Source organism: Podarcis melisellensis (genome assembly GCF_964234715.1).
Source record: "Podarcis melisellensis genome assembly, chromosome: Z".
Taxonomy (NCBI): Eukaryota; Metazoa; Chordata; class Lepidosauria; order Squamata; family Lacertidae; genus Podarcis; species Podarcis melisellensis.
Window position 1 is genome coordinate 32,488,345 of NC_138547.1, and position 23,536 is coordinate 32,511,880.

The window sequence follows — 23,536 nt, forward strand, 5'->3', positions numbered from 1 at the left end:
TTTTCAAATAAAACACTGATAAGCCCAAAATGCTTGTGATCCATGTCCTTCATCTATCTTCTGAGGGTGATACTCTTCCCCAGTGGCAGTACAAAGTGGGCAGCTGCAAATTCACCAAATAGTAATTGTGGGGAGTAGCTCAAATTGTCCCCACTCTAAATTGGAGAGACAGTTGAGCAGGAGTCCTGAGGATGACTCCCTAGTTCTTTCCTGGTGCATCTCTTCTCTTCCTACCCGTGCAAGACATCCACTCAGTACTGCAATAAGAAAGCAAGAAAGTATAGTTAGCTCTCATACATTGTAGTGTACGTGTGGAGAACCTCCAGATGTTGTTGGCCTCCCAACTGGCTGTGCTGGCTGGGACTGATGAGAGTTGGTGTCTGGCAACATCTTGGAGGGCCCTAGCTTCTCCATCCCTGTTTTACTGCAAATGCAGGCTATGTTGGACATTTGCTTTTTGTAACGTAAAAAGAATCTGAACAGATTGGGGGGTGGGTAATAGTAGCTCCGTATTAGGTAATATAATCTGTGCCTTTTATCAAGTTCCAGCTTCAGCAGCTGGCATCTGCATTTAAAAAGGTGTCAGGTAGCACAGCTCTTCCTAAGACCTTGGAGAGTAACTTCATAGACTACTAGTGGACCAACAGTCTTAGGACAAGGGAAGAAAAATGATCATCCCAAGGGCCATATTCCCTTCTGGCAACCTTCTGGGGGCCACATGGCAGTGGTGAGTGGGGCCAGAGGCAAAAGTGAACAAAGTAACGTGTAAAATTTACCTTTGTACAAATGCAGTAGGATAGTTTATATACAGACACCTGTATTCCATTCAGAAAAACAATAGGTCTTACCTGAGTTCCAACTAGGCAAAAACACTCTGGATGTGAAGCAGAGACAGTGGGCAGGTAACTTGAGATGGGGTGATGTTGCTTGGGGAGATAGTCCTGGAGCATGATATTCAGCCCCCAGGTCTTTTTTACCCAACCCCTGACTTAGGGTGAAGGGCTATACTTCAGCATTGGAGCATCTGCTTTGCATGAAAGTCTTGGGTTCAATCTCTGGCATATCTAGATAAGGCTGATGTTCTGTGTCTAATTTTTATACAGCACAGTTCCTTCTTTCCAAATGTACATTGCAATCCATTTTCACCTTTGAGCTGAATAAGAAAGTGGAGTTCCTTTCTGCTCTGACATCAAGAGCTGCTGTTTACACCAGCTTGGAAGCTTTTAAGCACTCCTTCAGTTCTCCTCTTGGCTATTAAAAGAATCGAGGGATGCAGTTCCAAGTCAAAATCTATAGAGCAAACTGCACAATGTCCTGGAGATCAATAACATAGCCACTCTGAATAAGCCAGTGCCATGGAACTGGAAGAGGAACAGCGATACAGCTGTTCAGTTGACCTTTCTTTACATAGTCTGTGGTGTTTTATTTTATTTGTTGGGCTGGATCTAGACTCATTCATACTTGGGGCGGATTCAAATCAGTGGAAATAGGGTTACTTCTATCCATGTTGTTGTTATAGGCTGACAGTGTTTTTGCATGAATGCTCTCAAACACAGGTCTTGCTTACTACATTTCTAAGACACCTAAAGGCAAGTCTTAGATCACCACACTGTGCCTTCATCATGTGTTTGTGCCTCAGAAAAGCACTTTAGTTGCCCTTCTTTAATGCTGACACAGAGGGTTGTGGCTCTTGCCTCAGCTGCAGCAGGGATGGCTATCCTGAGATTTGGAGGGAATGCTGAAATCTTGCCTAAAAGCTTGTGCCTTCTGGCAATCTGCCCCAAGAGCAGCTAATGGGGTCATCATGATTCGTTTATGATTGCAGAGGAAGCGATACACAACACCCAGAAACTTGATCCTTTGTCCTGGGTATTGAGGCCGGACTGTTCCCTCCTCAGTCCCATAGTCTCACGGCATCTGGCAGTTATGATAAGGCCTGTAAATAGCTTTATCCCCCCCCCCCCCCCGTACGAAACATGCTACCAATGGTTACTAACCAAGAAGGCTATGTTCTACCTCCACTGCCAGAGGCAGTGTTCCTCTGAATACCAGCTGCGTTGCTGGGACTTACAAGTGGGGTGAGTGGTGTTGTGGCTCAGGTCTTGCCTGTGAGCATCTCATAGGCATCTGGTTGGCCACTGCAAAAACAGGTCTTGGACGGGATGGTACTCTGGCCTGATCCAGTACAGTTGTTCTTCTCTTCTTCTGGTAATGGAGAATCATAGAATTTTAGAGTTGGAAGGGATCCCGAGAGTCATCTAATCTAACCCCCCCCCCCCGGCAATGCAAGAATCTCAAATGAAACATCCACAACAGATGGCCATCCAACCTCTGCTTAAAAACCTCCAAGAAAGGAGGGACCACCGCCTCCCAAGGGAGACATTTCCACTGTCTAAACAGCTCTTGCTGTCAGAAAGTTCTTCCTGGTGTTGAGTGAGAATCTCCTTTCTTCTAACTTGAAGCCATTGATTCGACTACTACCCTCCAGAGCAGCAGAAAACAAGCTTGCTCCATCTTCTATGTGACAGCCCTTGGGATGTTTCATTCAGATATATTCCAATGGCATATGTTCACAGTCTCATAGGAATCTTCCTTAAACACAGTCAGACCGCTGTCCATCTAGGTCAGTATTGGCTACACTGACTGGCAGCAGCTCTCCAGAGTTTCAGTCAGAGAACATTTCCAACCCAACCTGGAAGTGTCAGAAATTGAACCTTGGAACTTTCTGCATGTAAAGTAGATGCTATCCTACTCAACAATGGCCCTTAAGGGGTGTTTTGTCACTTGCATCCCAAGATGCCTGGAACACCCAACTCCCAGTACTGCCTGTTATCCCCTATCTATAAGCACATTTTCCCAGACACTGCCCCTGCAAGCAACAGCAGACTGGAAATACAGTGTTGTTTGGAAGCATTGAAGCATAAGGCTTTCTATTTCATACCCAGCCTGTTTATAACGGAGGGAGGAAGTCTGAAATAAATCAACCACTTTGCTTTGACGCAAGTGGCAATTGGGGGAGATAAGATACATTAGTGAAGGCTGTCCACCCCTCCTAACATGACCACACATCCTGAATGGCACGTAGGACAAAGTGCAGGATAGCTGAGAAAGGTGCTAAAGATGCACATCCTGGGCAAGAGGAGGTCTCTTGTTTTCTTTGTTTGTTTGCTTCTTTGTTTGCCTTTGTACCCTGCCTTTGGCTGCTGGCAGAAGGTCACCAAAAATTGACATAACCACACAATACATTTAAAGCACATGGCTCCCTGCCCCTCCAAATATTGGGAGCTATTTTGTTAAGGGTGCTGAGGATTGTAGTTCTGTGGGGGGCAAACTACAGTTCTCAGGTTTCTTAAGGGGAAGCCTCGATTGTGAAAGTACTGTGCTATAAATGTGTGGGTGTGACCTTAGATCAGTGTTTCCCACACTTGGGTCTCCAGCGGTTTTGGGGTGACAAATCCCATCATCCCTAGCTAGCAGGACCAGTGGTCAGGGATGATGGGAATTGAAATCCAAAAACAGCTAGAGACCCAAGTATCTATGGGCTGAGGACAGGCGATTTGAAATTAAAGGCTAGTACTGGCATCACTTTTTTTTTGGTAAATATATTTTTTTATTAATTTTTACAGATAGTAAACAATAAAATAAGGATACAAAAATCAAACCACAATCTTAATATTTGAACTTCTAATAAGGAATCGGGCTATTTTACAAGTCGTCTTTTGAGGTTATTTAAACCTCAAGGCTTGCTTCCACCCCCTTCTACTGGTTCTTTGCATCTTACATCATTCTCTGCATTTTGTTATCATTTTTATCCAATTGTTATTCCTTATTATTTTCTAGTTCCTTACTGCTTACAAGTGCTTAATCGAACCCTGTCAATGTACCAACTTGTTTACAATATTTCTGCAAATACACAATACTTTCCCCCCATTCTTTTTTAAACTTCTAATTGTCAGAGTCTCTGAGTTTTGCTGTCAGCTTTGCCATTTCTGCATATTCCATAAGTTTTATTTGTCATTCTTCTATTGTTGGCAACTGTTCTTCTTTCCATCTTTGGGCTAACAGGATCTGGCCTGCTGTTGTGGCGTACGTAAATACTTTCTTCTGTTCTTTGGGAATTTCTGTTCCTGTTACACCTAATAAAAAAGCTTCTGTTTTTCTTTTTTAAGTTAGCTTAAATATACTATTCAATTCATTATATATCATTTCCCAGTGGCTTTTAATAACCTTACATTCCCATCACATACGACAGGATGTACCCTCTTTTTTCTGCATTTCCAACACTTATTAGAATTTGTTTTATACGGCTTAGCAAGTTTTACCGGTGTTATATACCACCGATACATCCTTTTCATATAGTTCTCTTTAACTCTGCTACATCCAGTAAATTTGAGATCCACCTTCCAAAGTTTTCCCCAGTCATTTATTTGTACATTATGTCCCAGATCCTTTGTCCACTTTATCATTACACACTTAACCTCTTTATCTTTAGTTTCCCATTCCAACAACAAATTAAACATTTTTGACAGTAATTTTATATTATCCTCCACTGTTTCTCTTTGAAATCTTGATATGGTGCAACTAAATCATTTATTTTTATCATTTTTAAAAGTTTCATTTAGTTGAAAGTATTGTAACCAATCTGTTACTTTCTCCCAGATTTCCTCAAAATCTTTCAACTTTAATTGATTATCCACTTCTATCAACAGCTCTCTGTACATTGGCCATTTAGTCCTCATGTTAACCTTTTTTGCTGATATTACTTCTATGGGTGAGATCCACCATGGTGTCTTTTGTTCTAATAAATCCTTATATCTCTGCACTTTGGCTTTATTATACCATAAATACGCATGCCAACCAAATCTATTGTCATGTCCTTCCAAATCTAAAAGATCTGTGTTTTCTAATTTAATCCAGTCCCGAATCCAACAGATATAGGATGATTCATAATATATCTTTAAATCTGGTAGGGCGAAATCTCCGCTGTCTTTAAGATCTGTAAGAAGTTTATATTTTATTCTCAGTCTCTTCCCTTTCCAGATAAATCTCATAATATCTTTCTGCCATTTTTTGAAGCATCTCATATTGCTTATCACCGGGACCGACTGAAACAGAAATAACATTTTTGGCAATAAGTTCATTTTAATCACCGATATTCTTCTCAAAAGTGACAATTTCATCCGTCCCCAAATCTCTTAATTTTTTCTTATTTCTTTCCATACCTTTTCATAGTTGTCTTTAAATACATTAATATTGTTAGCTGTTGACCATATTCCCAGATATTTAACTTTTGGAAAATTTCTATTTCTAAGTCCTGTTGAATCTCTTTTTTATCTTTTCCTGATACATTTTTCACTATCAACTTTGTTCAACTTAAAGCCAGCAACCTGTCCAAATTCATGAATTTTCTTTAGGACTTTCAGAAGAGAATTTTTTGGATCCTCCACTGTTATTACAATATCCTCAGCATACGCCTTCAGTTTATATGCTTTATTTCCAACTGTTATACCTCTGATAGTTTCATCTGCCCTAATATTTCTCACAAGGGCCTCTAATGTCAGTCAAACAAACAAACAAACAAACAAACAAATGTGACAAGAGACAGCCTTGTCTTGTCCCTTTCTGTATCTTACATTTCTCTGTTATCACATTGTTTACAATTAATCTGGCATTTTGTTCTGAATATATTGCTTCTATTCCTTTTCTAAATTTCTCTCCAAAATTCATTTCCTCAAGTTCTTTTTCCTCATCAATAAACATCAATGCTGCTTGCTTTTCATTTCTTACTTCCAGGTATTCTAAGACATCAATAATATTCCTAATATTGTCCTTCATCTGTCGACCTGGAAGGAATCCTGCCTGGTGTACTATTTCTAATAGTATTGCTTTAATTCTGTTTACCATTATATTTGCAAACAGTTTATAATCATTGTTCAATAATGAAATTGGTCTATAATGTGTAACCAGTGTCAAGTCTGTCTCTTGTTATGTAGGCCTCTTTCCACATTTCTGGTCCCTTCCCCTTTTCCAGAATTCCATTCATTACATTCAGTAATGGGTTAATTACCAGCTTCTGTAACTTCTTATAATATTTGGCCTAAGGCTGTCCAGTCCTGGTGATTTCCCTATTTTAGCATTATTAATTGCTTCAGAGACCTCAGAGAAATTTACTGGTGTATTTAATGTAATTAATTTTCCTGTCTGAATTTTGGTAATTTACTTTGTCTTATATAACTTTCAATTTCTTCTCTTTTCTCTTGTCCGATCCAATATAGGTCTGTAATCAATTGTCTTTTCTTTAATCTTTAGTTTATTAACAGTGTTTTTAATGCCATCTTTGCTTAATTGCCATGCCAATAGCTTTCCTGGCTTATTGGCATATTCAAAAAATATCAGTGTGTACTTGCTTCTGCACTTTGCACTGCCTGCTCAATCTGTACATCTTCCAAAGCAACAGATTCCGCAGAGACACTATAAATTGATTCTTACGCTCTTATCTCCAAAGGTAACTTGCCCAGTAAAAGTTGTCCTGGAGGCAGGGAGTATGAAATTACATTTTTGCTAGCAGTCTCACACAATGCAAGAGTTTCTCCCAGAGAGAGCTGTAGCTAGAGGGGAGCTAGCTGTGAGTTTTGCCCTGGGTGAAGCCTCCAGAGGGGCGCTATTGAGGCTGCCAGCCTGTGTGTGTGTGCAAATATGCATGGGTGTGTGTCCCAAACTGGGTCTTTGACCCAAGTGAAGAAAGCCTAGTTTTGCCCCTGCTTCTCCAGGTGAAAGGCACCATGTGTGTCAAAAAACACACCCAAGAAACAACACTCCTCACAGGACCTTTTCTTACCGATCACTCCTCAAGCTGAGCTAGAGAGATGGCAGGCACTGAAGCCACAACCCTGCTGTGAATAGGAGGACGGCTGTCAGCACGGAACAAAGGAAAGACCCTGCTTCGCATGCACAAGCACATTTGGTAGATTTGAAGGCGCACTTCCTTCTGCCAATAGGCATAGACCAAGGGGTTGGCCAAAGAGTTGCACAAGCCCATCACCCAGAGGTACTTCTCTAGGAGGCGCTGCAGGGAACAATGCTGACATGCAACCTGCACGATGCTCCCGACAAAGAAGGGTGACCAGGAGAGCACGAAACACCCCACCAGGATGGTGATGGTGCGCAAAGCCTTTGTGTCGCTGGAGGACTGAGGGACTCGGCAGGCTGCCTCCAGTCCAATGTGTTCCCGTTCTCGAATCTGCTGGGCGTGGAGGGAGGCGATCTTCAGCAGGTGGCAGTGGAAGTAGATGAAAACAAAGAAAGCTGGGAAGAAAGCCACGCAGAAGAAAGTGAGCATGTAGGTGGGCTGGAAGACTCTGAAGAAGGTGCAGAGCCCTGTGTAGCCGTCCGCCTGGAAGCTGTGAGCCATCACAGGGAGGAAGCCAACCAAGGAGGCTAAGAGCCAGAGCCCTGTGATGCAAGCCCCAACAACTGGGCTCCGCATGATTTTAAAGTATTGGAAAGGGTGCTTCACAGCCAAGTACCTGTCAAAGGTGACCAGAATAACAGTGAAGATGGAGGCAGCTGAGGGGCAGGTGATGCAGGCCATTCTCAGGAGGCAGTGCTTTCGGGGCGTCTGGTACTCAGAGCTGGACAGCTCCTCTGTGATCAGACTTGTGATGGTAAATCCAACCAAGAAGTCAGCAACAGCCAGATTTAAAACAAAGCACAGCCCAAGGCAGCCCCCTTTCGAGATCAGCCGTACCAGTGCGACAACCACCAGAGCATTCATCACTAGGATAAGGGAGGCCAGGATTGCAAGTAATACCCCAAACCCAACATTTCCCATGGCAGTTTTTTTCTTTACCAGAAGAAAGGAGCTCTGCTGTCAGTACAAGCAACCCGAGCTGCTTCTTAGGGAAACCACCTTGCTTGCGGAACTTATTTGGAAAAAAATTCAAAACCAGGATATGATGCGTTGAATGAGTGTCTTGCCGTTTCCTGAGAGCCTAGCGCCTTCTGCCACCTTCAGCTCACTAGCCTTGCAAAGTTCATACTGGCAATACCTGTCCAGGTGTTAGGTCTAGTCCCTCCCCCAGTTTCCAGACAACCTGAGAGAGGAGAGGGGAAATGCTTCCTGCAACTTTGCTGAACAAGCAAAGGCCACATTCTCTATTTACCTCTGATAGTGTGTCTCTAGGTTCCACAGTACTCTCAAAATGGCATGCCTTTGTGATGAAGCCATCAGTTTGTGTTTGTATTGTATTGTATTCCTTACATTCCTAAGTTTTCTTGACAGAAAACTCTTTTTCTACTTGTACATTTCCTTGAGTAGCCATGCATGGTAAGCTAATCATGGCAATATCATACCACTTTAAACAGTTGTGACTTCTATTTTTTTCCATTTCTGAAAATACTTATAACAACCACTTTGTTGTTATTGTTGTTGTTTAGTCGTTTAGTCGTGTCTGACTCTTCGTGACCCCATGGACCAGAGCACGCCAGGCACTCCTGTCTTCCACTGCCTCCCGCAGTTTGGTCAGACTCATGTTGGTAGCTTCGAGAACCAAACCAAACCACAAAGGTACCCCTGCCCGTACGGGCCAGTCTTGACAGACTCTAGGGTTGTGCGCTCATCTCACTCTAGAGGCCGGGAGCCGGCACCGTCCGAAGACACTTCCGGGTCACATGGCCAGTGTGACATTGCTGCTCTGGCGAGCCAGCACCAGCACAGCACACGGAAACGCCTTTTACCTTCCCGCTATAAAGCGGTACCTATTTATCTACTTGCACTTAAGGGTGCTTTCGAACTGCTAGGTGGGTAGGAGCTGGGACCGAATGACGGGAGCTCACCCCGCCGTGGGGATTCGAACCGCCGACCATAGGATCGGCAAGTCCTAGGCACTGTGGTTTTACCCACAGCGCCACCCGCGTCCCCTAAACCACTTTGTACCCCACCCTAATAAACATGTCATGTACAGACAACGTAAATGATACAGTCAAACATTAAGCAGGTTTGTATAACGCTTGAAGCTGATTTGTATCAGTTAAGAGTCTTCTCATTTATATTTGTCCCGGAGTGAGCTGTGGTTGGCTGGTGGTGAGACAACCAAAATGTTGCAAAATATCAGAAGGAAGCCATTAACCTTAGAGTAAAAGTCCCCTGTGAATTTTGATGAGGACATTAGAATTTTACTGCAACTGTCGGGTGGGGGGCCATGAAGATATTCCCCATTGACTTTCTTTAATAATATTCCACTTGGGACATCTTATAGGACCCACTAACCCCTTGCAGAAACAAAAGAATTCTAAAAGGTAATGGCCACATCTTCAAAGAAAGCAGAAATGAAGTTATTTTGAGTCTGAAATCAAATAAGATTCTTGGAACTGACCCTATAAAGGAAGCCAGAGATGGGTATGGGGTTAAGTTAAAAAGAATAGGGAGAAAAACCGTGAGCATGCATTCTTATTTAACTGTTTCCGACCACTTAGTTCAATAACATGACGGACTATGCCAACTCTTGTCTGTATGGTACTCTCCAGATCATCTCTGAAAATTTTTGCAGGATGGAGATGTAAACTGATGGACCCTAAATTTTTGCAGTATCTTTAGCTCTTTGTTGTTATTGGAACAACCTTCAGTGTGCTGTCTGTGAGGAAGAAAGAGCGGCAAGTTTTATATACCGTACTTTCTGAGGATCCTACTATTTAAGCAGGCTTTCCTTTGCTCTTAAGATTCATGATGCTGCTGTTTTATTATTTATATTTAATTGAATGTTTTATCGATGGATTGTGTTTTTACTGATGTATTTATCTGCATTTTTGGTTACAAAGTTTGGTTCTCAATAATTAAATTGTTTCTATGCAGAGCACTTAGGGATTTTGTATATTACGTGCTAACAGAAATATTTGTTAGGATAATAATAAATAAGTAAATAAATATTGCACAAGCTTTTGAGTTCTCCAGAACTCTTCTGTGCTCCCTTAAGCAGCATTGAAATCATTTATTGTGCTTCCTCCATTGTTATGTACTGAGTTGAATAGGATCCAAAATGCACCAGCCTGATTGGTTCTAGAACAATAGGATCCAAAATGCAGCAGTCTGATTGGTCCTAGAACAATAGGATTCAGAATGCAGCAGTCCGATTGCTCCTAGAACAATGCAGCAGTATGATTGGTCCGCAGGAGCCACCCAATCCAGCTCCAGGTGGAAGTGAATCCACAACCTGATTGGCCTACAGGAGAATCCCGGAATTAGCCAATCACGTGCAGCCCATTGTGTAAATAATGTATATAAAGCAGATATTGTGGGGGAATTTCCATTCCTTCTCACCACTATGAGCTGAATAAAGAGCAGGAAATCCACTCTCGACTCCCAGTATATTTCATCCATACTTTGGATGTCAGTATGAGAATAGCATTCCCATGAATGAAAATCAAAGATGCATTGCACACACTCCAAGCTCCCTTTACAGTGTTAACCGTATTATTTATTTATTTCACAAACTGTTTGTTTGTTTTTTTTAAAAAACAACCACCTCAAAGCGGTTTACAAAACGATAAAACCGATTTTTTTAAAAAATTGCAGCCGTACTTGAATTGAGTGCTGGGGATAAGGAGGGGTATATAAAGCTGAAGCAAAGACAGGCACAAACCTCGTCTGATCTGTGCCACTTTCTTCTGCCCCATACTCACTCATGTACACATGCTGCCAGAGCAGCCTTATCTCTTCTGAACCCCGCGGAGTCCCTGTGACTACATTACCCAGAAGCCTTCACAGCACGGTGGACTCGAGCAGCCAATCAGTGCAGGCGGAAGCGATTTCCCTCCTTAACCCTCACACTTCCCCTTTTTAAAATTCGGCAAATCCCGCCCCCCGGTCCCGTCCCCCCCCCCCTCCAGCCTTCTGCGCGGCGCACACGAATCTACGGTTGCTCATCATGCTCTCGGGTATTCAAGCCACGCCCCTAGAGACCGCCAATCAACAAGGCAGCTCGCGAAGCGATCGCAACGGCGGGGCCCTCCTGGTTGAAAGGATGTTTCGGGAATATCGGCGTCGGAGGACTGCGGGACCAGCAGGTGGGCGTTGCTGGGCAACGGGGCGGGGCAGGGCGCTGCTTCCTGTCCTGCCGGGATCGGGTGGGAGGGTGGATGGAGCGGGGTTGCCTCACCACCGTTGTCATGGGAACCGGCAGCGGCCTGCGCTCTCAAAGAGGGCAGCTCCCCGGTTTTTGCTCATTGGCCCTATTTACCAGGTGCAGCAGCCACGATCTGCTCCTCTCAATCGCTGCCCCCTGTTTGGACCCGATATTTGCCTTTTTAATCACCTGGGTGCGGTGGTGTAGTGGTTAGAGTTCTGAATCTAGAACCTCATCTCAGATCCCCGGACCCACTCATGAAGAGCCAGCCGTGCTTTCTTAGCCTAGCCTACCTCACAGGGTTGTTGTGAGTATGAATGATTTGGTTGGTTGGATCGATCCAGTTAAGCCCGCCTCTGAATAGACTAACGGAACTAAGTTAGCCCATGCCTCTTCATCTCAATGGGTCTTCTCTGTGTAGGGCTAAGGTTGGCTGTGACCTGCCATTCGCATCCTGCACCTTCAACATAAATAGTATTTTTCTCAGAGTGGCTAGTAGAGAAGTGAGAAACAAAGAAAAGTGAAATGTAATGATAATAATAAATATTTATAATAATTAGAATTTATTATTTAAGCGAATCGTAATAACAATACAGTGATTTAAAGCAACAGCTAAAGCAGCAACTGCTTATTCAGGCAGAGGGTGAAATCAAACTGCTCTAAGTAGAAAATGCTAGCCTCAGCAGCTCTGTGAATATAGAAATAGAAATGGGTTTTTTGCCTGTAATGCTGGCATTAGCAGTTTTGTGAACCTACCGGTAATTATTTTTGCCTGCCCTCAAATAATAGAAAAGTACAGTAATGAGATTTCCAGGTCATCTGTCTTTGGGAGGGCATTCAAAAGGCAAGGAACCGACACAGAAAGGACTTTCTTATAGAGCCATCTTTGCTGCCTTTTGTTCTTGTTGTTTAGTCGTTTAGTTGTGTCCGACTCTTTGTGACCCCATGGACCAGAGCACACCAGGCACTTCTGTCTTCCATTGCCTCCCGCAGTTTGGTCAAACTCATGCTGGTAGCTTTGAGAACACTATCCAACCATCTCATCCTCTGTCGTCCCCTTCTCCTTGTGCCCTCAATCTTTCCCAACATCAGAGTCTTTTCCAGGGAGTCTTCTCTTCTCATGAGGTGGCCAAAGTATTGGAGTCTCAGCTTCAGGACCTGTCCTTCCAGTAAGCACTCAGGGCTGATTTCCTTCAGAATGGAGAGGTTGGATCTTCTTGCAGTCCATGGGGCTCTCAAGAGTCTCCTCCAGCACCATAATTCAAAAGCATCAATTCTTCGGCGATCAGCCTTCTTTATGGTCCAGCTTTCACTTCCATACATCACTACTGGGAAAACTTTTACTATATGGATCTTTGTTGGCAAGATGATGTTTGCTGCCTTAAGCTTCTTGAATAAGCAGTATATAAATATTTATAATAATTCCCAATGATTTGCCCAGAATTGTATTTGTATTGTATAAGTAAATTTTTTTGCAATCATTAACAAACAAACAAAAAGTATAACGCTGTTGTAAGTTTGGGGGTTAGTCTTCATGAAGCCTGAGTCCGTTCTGATTCCTGGGGTCCTGGATCCAGCAGGGGTTAAAATCTAATGGAGGATTCCATTGCTCAACTAACCAGGCAAGCTTATTGGTGAATTAATGGCCCTTTGTACTGTCCTTAGTATAACAAAGGAAATACCTGGCTAGTAGTCAGAAAGCCCCAAACCACAGAGTTGTGTGAGCTGAGAGCTGCACTAGATGCAGGCAGAAGCTTGATTTCTGTTTGAATCCAAGGTTGTGACTATGGGAGAAGAAAGACTGGGGTGTTAATGCTGTGAGCCCCTCCATCTTAGGCTCAGGTTGTGTATACAGGTAATTCTCATCCCACACTGCTTTATTTTCTGTGACTGGTTTTCCCCTCAGATTTATATATACCTGTGCCACTTATCAATAAAACATTTTTAGGATGATCTGAAACGGAATAATCAGACAGTCTATGATTTGATTGTGGATGAGGGTGCTGATCTGGTTTGTATTACTGAGACCTGGGTGGGCAGGCTGGGAGGAGTTGATTTGGCACAGCTGTTCCCACCTGGATACTTGGTGCAGCATAAGTACAAGCTGCAGGAATGGGGGAATTGCTGTGGTCTACATGACTTCCATTTCCAGGAAACCTCTCTGGCTTAGACTTGGCTATGAGGGTGTGTGCACTTGGTGTCAGGCCAAGGAGACAGTAAACTATGGTTGCTACTACAATGCTACTACAATGCTTCAGGGTTACATACGCTTCAGGTTACAGACTCCGCTAACCCAGAAATAGTACCTCGGGTTAAGAACTTTGCTTCAGGATGAGAAGAGAAATTGCGCGGCAGCTGCGCAGCAGCAGCAGCAGGAGGCCCCTTTAGCTAAATTGGTGCTTCAGGTTAAGAACAGTTTCAGGTTAAGAACGGACCTCCGGAATGAATTAAGTATGTAACCAGAGGTACCAGTGTACTACAAAATGCACCCTACTGCCCAGTTGCTTCTCTGACCAAACTGGCAGGAGTCATCTTGGCTGTGGTGTTGTGGGATCCCAGAATGTTAGTTCTGGGTGATTTCAGCACTCGTGCTGAGACTGCCTTTAGATTCAGGCTCAGGACTTCATGGTCTCCTTGGTAACTGTAGGGCAGTTTTTAGTGGTCATCTGTCTGACACACAGGGCAGGATGTACCCAGCGGGGTATATATTGGTGTACTGCAGGGTCTCCAAAGTTGTTTAACATCTGCATTAAGTTATTGGCATTATTAGGAGATTTGGGCCAAGGTGTCATCAGTATGCTGATTATGCCCTGCTCTGTTACTCTATAATACATGAATCAGGAGAGGCTGTGAAAGCTCTATATTGGTGGCAAGCTGAATGAGGGCTAACCAGCTGTGCCTGAATCCTGGCAAAGACAGAGGTCCTGTGGATGTATGGTTCCTGAGTCCAGATAATTGGACAATTGCCTGCTTTGGATGGGGTTATACTACTTCTGAAAGAGCAGGCTTGTAGTTTAGATCAATCTCCATTGCTAGAGACCCAGATGACCTCAGTGGCCAAGAGTACCTTTTACTAGCTTCAGCTGGCAAGACAGCTAGGGTAGTTTCTGGACTGGGATAGGTTAATCACTGTTGGCCATGCATTGGTCACCTCTAGATTGGATTATGACATTGTACTCTATGTGGGGACTGCTCCTGACTAGTGCAAAATGATGTGACTCAACTGCTCACTGGGGCAAACTATTGTCATTGTGCTTAGGCCATTGGCGAAAGAATTGCACTGGCTGCCAGTTAGCTACTGGGCCATGTTCAAAATTCTGGGCCTGGGATAGAAAGCATAAGGATTGTGTGACTCCTTATATACCCAACTTCTCACGGAATATGCCATCTTATCAGGAGGCCCATTTCGTACTTTGTAGGAATTGGGCCTTTGGGGTTATAGCAGATTCCATTTGGATCTTTCTTCCACTGCATATCAGACAGGTGCAATTTTTGTTGTACAGTATTACAGAATTTCCTACCACCCAGAGTGTAGCCTTGCAGCAATATTTATTCTCTGTAATATTCACCATACTGTATTGATGTTTAGCCTTGTAAATAAGCCTACAAAAATTAACAGCTGCTAAGAGAATAGTACTAGGACGCGGGTGGCACTGTGGGTTAAACCACAGAGCCTAGGGCTTGCCGATCAGCAGGTCGGCGGTTCGAAGCCCCGCGAGGGGGTGAGCTCCCATTGCTCAGTCCCTGCTCCTGCCAACCTAGCAGTTCAAAAGCACGTCAAAGTGCAAGTAGATAAATAGGTACTGCTCCGGCGGGAGGGTAAACGGTGTTTCTGTGTGCTGCTCTGGTTCACCAGAAGCGGCTTAGTCATGCTGGCCATGTGACCCAGAAGCTGTACGCCGGCTCCCTTGGCCAGTAATGCGAGATGAGCACAACAACCCCAGAGTCATCCGCGACTGGACCTAATGGTCAAGGTCCCTTTCCGTTTACCTAAGAGAATAGTAGCCTGTGTCTCTATGCTGGTTGAAAATGAAGGGAAGGCTCCTCCTTCACAGCCAGGTTGAAATGCAGGCTATTAGCTTCTTTGTAGGATAGTAAAAAAAGTGCCTTCTATCAACAGCATTGTGGGAGAAGGGGCAGAGTAACGCTTCCTTCCTCTGCCATCCTATTCACTCACCTTCATGGAACTGATTACCTAGGGCTACTAGGTGAGCTTTTAAAATACAAGGCTGTATGAATATCTGCTGATCTTGGTTTCCCTCTCACCTCTTTTCTGTTTCAATGTTATGGTTACAAAATAAGCATGTTGGGAAGTTAAAAAGATTGTTTTTAGTGTGAATTCTTAAGAAGAAGTACTAGTTTCTCTTGAGGGTTAAGTTATGGCAAAGATAACCACTCACAGGGCAGGCAGCCAGCAAGATTGGGGCTTGCCAATTGCATGCCGCTTCTCAGTGATCCTAGTACTGAAATCCTTTGCAGATTCACAGATGAGCATGTTGTTAATTACTTCGCCACCTGCTCTCTGGCCATCTCCCCATAATGTTCAGGATTTAGTCTCTTACAGAGTCACTGATTGGTAACTGATGGGGACAGATGCAGCAGTGGGCAGCAATTCATTTTAAAAAAAGAGTTCCATGCCTTTCCTCTTTAGCATCCCAGCGTTTCCAATTGCCTGCTGTGTAGCTTTATTGACGTTAAGCTCTCCTCTTGTTACGCTGGCTGCTGGCACTTGGTTTGTTTGCAGGGTCCAGCACAGCACATGCGTCACACACAGGCTGAACTGTGTTACTAGTTTGTGTTTATATGATGGTGCGGTAGTGTGGGTAGCAAGATAAAACACGCTGAGACTGAAGAGCACTCTTTGCGAAGCACCATCATGTTTTTTGTGCATTTCACAGGTACGGTTTGCATTCTGGTATAATGAGATTCAATATTTTCGACTCCAATATGTTTGCCATGAGCAGTCTTAGTTTGCGATGGGGAGGTGGAGAGTAAAGTCTACAGACACCAACAGTCAAGTGAGAGCGGTGCTCTAAGCCAGAGTGCCTGCAGCCAAGTATAACACTGAATCTGAGCTCCCGGATCTCTTGGATTATATGGATTCAGCAAGAGCACTGTTTAAATATGGAATAGCTGGAGTTAAATCCACAGTGTATCTGGTCAAACTGGTGCTCTTGATAGCCTTTTAATGCGGTTTCCCCGGCTTTTAGCCTTCCCAATCTGCCTTGGAGTCATCAAAGGCTCTCTGTTTGGAAGGGGAGGTTCAGAAGAGCTTTCAGGATTTTAATTTTTTTATCTCAATTTTTTTTCTAGACTTTCATTTTCTAAATCTGTTTCTGTGCGGCTTGAAATGTGTTATGGGAGGATTTGGAATAATGTCTTTGAATGTGTTTTTTTATAATAAATGTTGAAACAGACAGTATTTAACCAGATGGGCAGCAGCTTCTTGATGTCTAGCTGTGGCTTGAAACAGAAGCAAGCCACTCCTAGGTGCAAGGGGACTGTAGGAAAATAGGTCATCTTTGAATCTCAAGTTTCAGTGTAATGGAAAAAATTAATAACATTTATATCCAAAACGTAATTGAGATTACCTCAAACCGGAAATCAAGCTCAGTTCTTTATGCAGATTGCCGCCACTGTTGATAGGTAAGCACTTTGTGACTGGTGAATATTAAAGATTAAAATTAGCTTACCGGTATCTTGGCCAAAAGTATGAAAGCTGGTGTGCTGACTCCATTCTTTGCCCCCTTTTTTAGCTGCTTATACTTCCAAAGCATGCTTTATGAGTTTCATTGTGTAGTTATCATAGTCAGTCTCTTCTGTATGTGCAGCATGCATCTGACAAAGGAAGCCTGTGGCACAGCATTCCTGCAGTGTTTTTAGATTTTATAGGTCAAGGTGTCTCCCTGCTACATGAACGTTTTGGAAGACAAAGTTGACTTAGCTGTTAGCCTTTACAATAGTCATCTTCATCGTACAGTGGTAGAGGTCAGTGAAGCAGGTCATTAGTAGCAGTAGCAGGTTCAGATAGAAGCAGTAGCATAATACATTTATTTAGACCACTTGAAAGTCACAGAAAGTGAGCTATCTGTCAGGTTTCAGAGCTCTTCATCAGGCAAGATGTGCATTATTATTATTTTAAAAAAGAGAAAAATGTTGCTGATAGAAGGCATGGTAACAGCCAAATTATACATGACTGCAATTGTAGAGTTTGCCGTTGAGTGCAGTTCCACCCCACCACCCACATAAATTGGAGTTGCAGAATCCCCCACCCCCAATTCAGATCCGAATTGCAATGGGGGACTTGGGTTAAAACCTACAACTATACTAGGCTTAAAGGCTACATTACACTAGAGTTCCAATATGGTTTGGGTCTTTGGTGTTCACAGTTCAGGGGGCTGCACCAGCATTTAAGGGCAGAACTATGCAGCTGAGGTCACAAATAGTTGGGTCCTTAAGATACTGTACTAATTAAGGAAGCTCTTAAGATTGTGCCAAGAGCAAAATATATTAAATTGCATCAAAGTATACTGGGATGGAGAAACAACAATTGCTTCCCACTGAAAATGTTAAAGAACAACAGATATTTGAAACTGATTCTATTGCTGATCAGGGCACCTTTGTATTCTTTGAGTATACCAAATTTATTGTCAAGCAGTTATAGAAAAGGAGGAAGTCTACCTTTTACCACCTAATGCTGTCACTTTTTCTATGTGTGAAACAAAATGTCTCAAATAGAAGCCAGAGTGGAAAGTAATACAGTGTGGTTGTACATACTGCTTTCCACTTCGGTCTCTGTTGACTTTGCTTTTAGTAGATACACAAGTTATAATCTCCAATTTCATTAATATCCCTCCCCCTTTTTTATTTTACACCCTGCTTGATGGAGAATTCCATGAAACTCACAAGGTATCGATTTATTTTTCCTTTCATCAGGTCCTAAAAAATCATATGCTGCTGTTTTAATTAATTTCTAAATCAAATGTGGCCAACTGCATTTTTGGGGTCTGTTTTAGCTTCCCCAAACAGGTTATCTATAAGTACGTAAATATGGAATAATGTTTTTAAATGTTTTTAGGCAATGTATGTGTTTTGTTTCCTTTGGTTTCCCCCCCACATTTTTCCTTTGAAATATGTGGGACTACAGATGGCACAGTGTGTAATTGTATTGCTGTTGTAAGCCTTTAGATTTAATCTTTAGATTTAGCTGAATTTGCAACTAAGAAGTTGGCAATTGTTTTTGCAGACTTTGCTTTAAAGTAGTCTGTTTCAGTTTCTATGAAAGCCCATTCTTCATAAACAGGAGAGGTGTACTTCTTGGCTCTGTAGTTTTAAAAATTGTAGCTTTTAAAACATGGGTAGGCAAACTAAGGGCTGCAAGCCAATCAGGCCCAATTGCCTTCTGGATCCAGCCCACGGATGGTCCGGGAATCACCACGTGGATTGCAGGTGCGCACGTTCTTTCCCTCTCTCTCACATGGTGGCGCCTCCTCCTCCCTCCTCCTAGCTTCTTCCCGCTCTGCCTAGAGGAGGAAAAAGGCTGGGTTTTGTTGGTGCCAACAGCAGCAGCAGCAGCAGCAGCAGCGCTCAAGCGGCCCCCATTTTAAGCAGCCCCTCTCCAGAGCCCTTTTGTGCGCTGCTCATCGTCCCCCCGCCACCACCGCCAGCCCCTGTCGCTCGCAAGACACAGGTAAGGGGGCTCGTGGTGCTCTTGCATCGTTCCTCCACCCCCCAAAAATATAGTCTGGCCCCCCACAAGGTCTGAGGGACAGTGGAAAAAGTTTGCTGACCCCTGTTTTAAAACAATGGGAGTGAGGAAGCTAGAATAGCAGCATAGATATTTCCTGCCCTATTCATGATGATACAGTGGTACCTCAGGTTAAGTACTTAATTCGTTCTGGAGGTCCGTTCTTAACCTGAAACTGTTCTTAACCTGAAGCACCACTTTAGCTAATGGGGCCTCCTGCTGTCGCCTCGCCGCCGGAGCATGATTTCTGTTCTCATTCTGAAGCAAAGTGCTTAACCTGAAGCACTATTTCTAGAGTCTGTAACCTGAAGTGTATGTAACCTGAAGCGTATGTAACCTGAGGTACCACTGTATTTAGCAGTTTGGCAAGTCATTCCTTATGAATTTGAGCTGTCACCATCCTAACAGCACAATTGAAATCCAATGTCTCCTGGGCTGAGTCTGTTTGAAGTAGGTAAGTCTTGGGTTGTGCCAGTGCAACCCCCTCATCTCTGGTGAGCAGTTTAGATGCAGTTTATTTTATTTTAATTTGCTTTCCAAATAACCAGTCACATTTTTTTGTCAATATGTTTTAAATAAACGGTGGCTGCAAATCCTATGCATGCTTATTCGGGAGCAAGTTGGAACATCAGAGAATTTTAGTGGGAGTGGAAATTGCCACTATTTCTATCCAAGGTCCAGAAAAGAAATCAATCCAGCAAGTACAATCTTTATTCTCTTGCAAATTGGTTGTTTCAACCAATACATAGTATTTTTTTACATTGGTGTGAAAATAATTTTGTCATTGATTATGTAAGTTACGTGAAATAGCAGACCGTGAGTCTAACAGCGCAGTATTTCGTGGAAACTGAGCTGAGGCAGAATGGAAACTGCATTGATTGTGTTGAAAACAGGGTGGAATGGAAATGGTAGCTTTAACACCTAGAGGAGCAAGCCCCATTAAACTCAGTGAGACTTAATACCAAGTAAACATCCAGGGGAATAAGTGATGCAGCCCTGTTTTGAATTGAAACTTGCAAGACTGTTTTGCAGACTATGTACATCTTTATACCATAGAATTAAAGTGGTTTAATAGGCATTCTATGTAACTAAGAAATGCTGGGAGTTGTACTTCCTTAGGTGTTTGAGATCTCTGAGAGAGAGTACTTAGCACCCTTATAAACTACAGTTCCAGGAATTCTTTTGAGAAAAACCAGGACACTTGAGGTGGTATAAAATCAATGTAAGTTTGTGGTGTATCTATGTACAGTGGTACCTCTGGTTACATACTTAATTCGTTTCGGAGGTCCGTTCTTAACCTGAAACTGTTCTTAACCTGAAGCACCATTTTAGCTAATGGGGCCTTCCGTTGCTGCTGCACCACCGCAACACGATTTCTGTTCTCATCCTGAAGCAAAGTTCTTAACCCAAGGTACTATTTCTGGGTTAGCGGAGTCTGTAACCTGAAGCATCTGTAACCCCAGGTACCACTGTATAGGGTAAACTTTGTACTGATCAGCTGCATAAGCCCCTTGGTGCTATTTTCTTTGTGCATTTCTGCAGACCACACCCTTGGGCACATGGCAATAACAACATTGTAACCAAGCAGCTTGCGGATGGTATTCTCAATTGCTGGTGCCTTCACAATTCCTTTAAAATTAGCTGCAGTGTTTCAAGAATGCACTTGTGTCTTGGATTAGGGGTTCCAAGTCCTTCAGTCATATTCCAGGCGCTTTGCATTCTTTTCATTTGCTTCTTGGAAAGTGTGGGCTACTAAATAACTTGGAACAGATGGTTCCCAAAGCTTCGGCTTCGCTGTGAACTCCTTCAACTACAAACGTATCCTAATGAGCCATGTCAGAGTTCCCAAAATCAGGTTATGGTGATTAAGGCAAATTGTACTGAATCTGCTCATTCTTTCATTTCACTTGCTGTTTTGTCCTACGACAGTCACAGGCAAGTGCTTCAATGTTTGGTTTTGGTTTGTTGATGTTGTAATAGCAGCACAAATATTCTCTGTCACCACATCAACTTGCAAGGGATTTCCTATTGCTGTTTTTGGATGCTTAATTAACTCTTTAATCCCTACCCCTACTGAAGTTAAACTTTTGTGTGTGTAACTCAGATGAGCACACACTTATCCCCTCTTTTTTTAATAATATTTTTTATTAATTTTTAGCATACAAAATTTTTTAAGACATACCACACAAATACATATGTCCTTGTTTGGACTTCCTTCAGCATCTCTGATAGCCTTCCGTCTTGATTATTTCTCCTGCAATTCTTAACTTAATATTGCCTTTACCTTTTCTAACAAATCATTTCTCCCTTTCCATTTTTACAATATTTCTTAAATTACTCCTCACAGAACTTCTTGTAGTCCTACAAGCGTAATCTGATCATCACAAATACTTTTCAAATACTCAGTAAATTTAGTCCAGTCCTCGGTAAACCTCTGGTCCCACCGGTCTTGGATCCTTCCTGTTAGCTTGTCTAATTCTGCATAGTCCACTTATCCCCTCTTTAACCCCACCTTCCTCACTTTATTTCCCGTGTTAAGTTATAGATCGTAAACTCCGCTGGGCCTGCCATTATCCTCTGCAAAGTGGCAGGCAGGTAGATGGTGCTATTATAAATAATTTACAAAAGGACCATATTGGGACTATCTCTGTAAGGGAGCTATAGGATTGGGCAGATTTGACTGTTTTGGTTCCCTGTCACTTTTGTATGTGTTCATTCATATGTCTGGTCTGCCCCATTTAAAAGCAGTGCTGGGGGAGGGAGGATCACATTTCTGAATATATGTATCTCAAAACAATGCAATTTAAAACATGTTTTGATAAAGTTTTTGCTTTAAAAATACCTTGCAAAATGTAAATATGTGCAAATCCCAAAGGATAGTTATATTCTGATTTGCAGCTTTGAGAAGTATAGATCAAGTTAGTTCATAGCAAAGAAATAATAATTTTCTCAAACATCTCTAGAAAGGTGGCTGAAAAAGAGGATCTTTGTTTAGCTCCTCTTGCTCCTCATGGAGCTAGGCTGGGGAGTATTCTCAAGCTCTTAGAATATTGCTTTGGCTTAGATATGTCTGTTTCAGCAGAGATATCATAAAAGCTAGTTTTTGTAAGGTCGCGAATTTAAGCCTCGCTTTAACTTTTCATGGTCAGAATTTGGGGGGAAAATCAGGCTTATATTCAGGCCAGTAGAGTAAATGAAATAAATGAAATAAAATAAAATTGAGAGGTGTTGTAACAGCATGTCTGTGTGCAATGAGTCTGTGTTTGGTAGATTGCAAATTGTGTGGCCCTGGTATATGCAGAACTGAAGTCTATACATTTACTTTAAACATCTCCATTCAGAGTTTTCCGACATGTCTGTCCCAGCATTCTGGCAAGAGAGAAGACTGTCACTATTGCAGCCTTGGTTCCAGGTGCAGGAAATGTAAACCTGACTATGTAGGGAATGCTCTAGCAGTAAATGTTTATCGTTCTGAAGTGCCCCAAGACTCTCCAACCATCCCAGTGATGGCTGAGACTTGTTGCCGCTACTCTCACCAGGGCTTTGGGATTAGCATAGGGTTTAACACCTAGCATCATCAAATAAAATTCTGTCCTCAAGAGGCAAGTCTGCTTGATACACAACATGCCAGGATAATTCCTTCACAACAGCTCATTCCCTCTTTGCTACAAAAGGACCCTTTCACTTCTCCAGGTTCTTCTTATGTGATAAGCCATATTGGTGAGAACTTAGTCAAGATGTTCTGTTCAGTTAAGCTTTCCTCTTGCTTTTGAGGTGTTGCAATGCTAGACAGTCTTACCACTTGTATCCTGTATTTGTTATCATAACCAATTGTACTAGCTGCCAAGGTTAATTGCAAACAAATTTCTGAAGCTTGTCTCTCTCTCGTCCGCCCATCCGCCCCCATTTCCTAGTACCACAACACAAAGCTAGACTTCAGATTTCTATGGAAGGTATTCAGCACCAGCAGCATCAGTGGCCGTCAATTATTAAGTTCCTGTTTGTTTGTTTGTTTGTTTGTTTTTCAAAATTTATTCATTTTTTAAACTACTAGTCCCTGTACAGCAGAGAATAATCTAAGTACTGTATACATAGTCATCATTTTATCAAATGCCTTTCAAATTATAAAAAATACCGGCAGCTCTTGCCCTCAATGGTATATAGAAATACTTGACTAAAAAGAAGGTAGAATAGCTTTTACAGTTATGGGACTAATTTAGATCCATAAAGAAATATGAAAATTGTCTGCTTCCCCTAAGCAGTTAGAAGAGGGTTGGCAGCTGTGTGGGGAGGGCCTGCATCCCCTTTGGTCCGTGTTTGTTCTGTGAGCTGCCAATTGCCAACCTCTTTTACTAGCAGTGCATCAGTAGGTGAATAGTGCAGTATTTTCTTGTATTACTTCAGGCTTTTCACTCTCTGAGGCTGTGTTGTGAAAACATTTGGCTTGCACTTGAGTATTGAGGATTTGTTTGAAAATTAGAAGGGATCAAATGCTGTTCTTAACAAATTCTTCCCTTTTCCGTCTCTCTCAGGACTAAACCACCTGCCCTTTGACCCTGGCAATAGCAAACCTCTGCCATTCAATAGCAGCCCTGCTGAAAATGGAGGCGAGGCAAGCCAGAAACGGAAGAGGATAAATTTGCCTACAGGTAGGCCATGAATTGTGCAT

General features: G+C 42.7%; 2 protein-coding genes across 3 annotated transcripts in view; one reads left to right on the plus strand and one right to left on the minus strand.

Annotated features, from left to right (window-relative positions):
* Positions 1–3,711: 3,711 nt before the first annotated feature.
* On the minus strand, positions 3,712–9,951 carry GPR119 (G protein-coupled receptor 119). Of its 2 annotated transcripts, XM_081896885.1 has the most exons (3): positions 8,929–9,951; positions 6,839–8,411; positions 3,712–4,127 (listed from the first exon to the last, which is right to left on the minus strand). In XM_081896885.1, exon 2 carries the CDS (start codon positions 7,829–7,831, stop codon positions 6,842–6,844), a length of 990 nt encoding a protein of 329 aa, XP_081753011.1. In that variant the 5' UTR covers positions 7,832–8,411; positions 8,929–9,951; the 3' UTR covers positions 3,712–4,127; positions 6,839–6,841. The 2 variants fall into 2 exon arrangements, with proteins under 2 accessions (XP_081753011.1, XP_081753010.1); XM_081896884.1 differs by lacking the exon at positions 3,712–4,127 and having other exon boundaries at positions 6,261–8,411.
* A 1,088-nt stretch (positions 9,952–11,039) lies between these two features.
* ENOX2 (ecto-NOX disulfide-thiol exchanger 2) overlaps positions 11,040–23,536 on the plus strand; it is a 39,967-nt gene continuing 27,470 nt past the window's right edge. The window contains exons 1-2 of the mRNA XM_081898002.1: positions 11,040–11,061; positions 23,400–23,516. The gene's annotated coding sequence lies outside the window, so the exon portion shown is untranslated. The remainder of the gene's footprint in view (positions 11,062–23,399; positions 23,517–23,536) is intronic.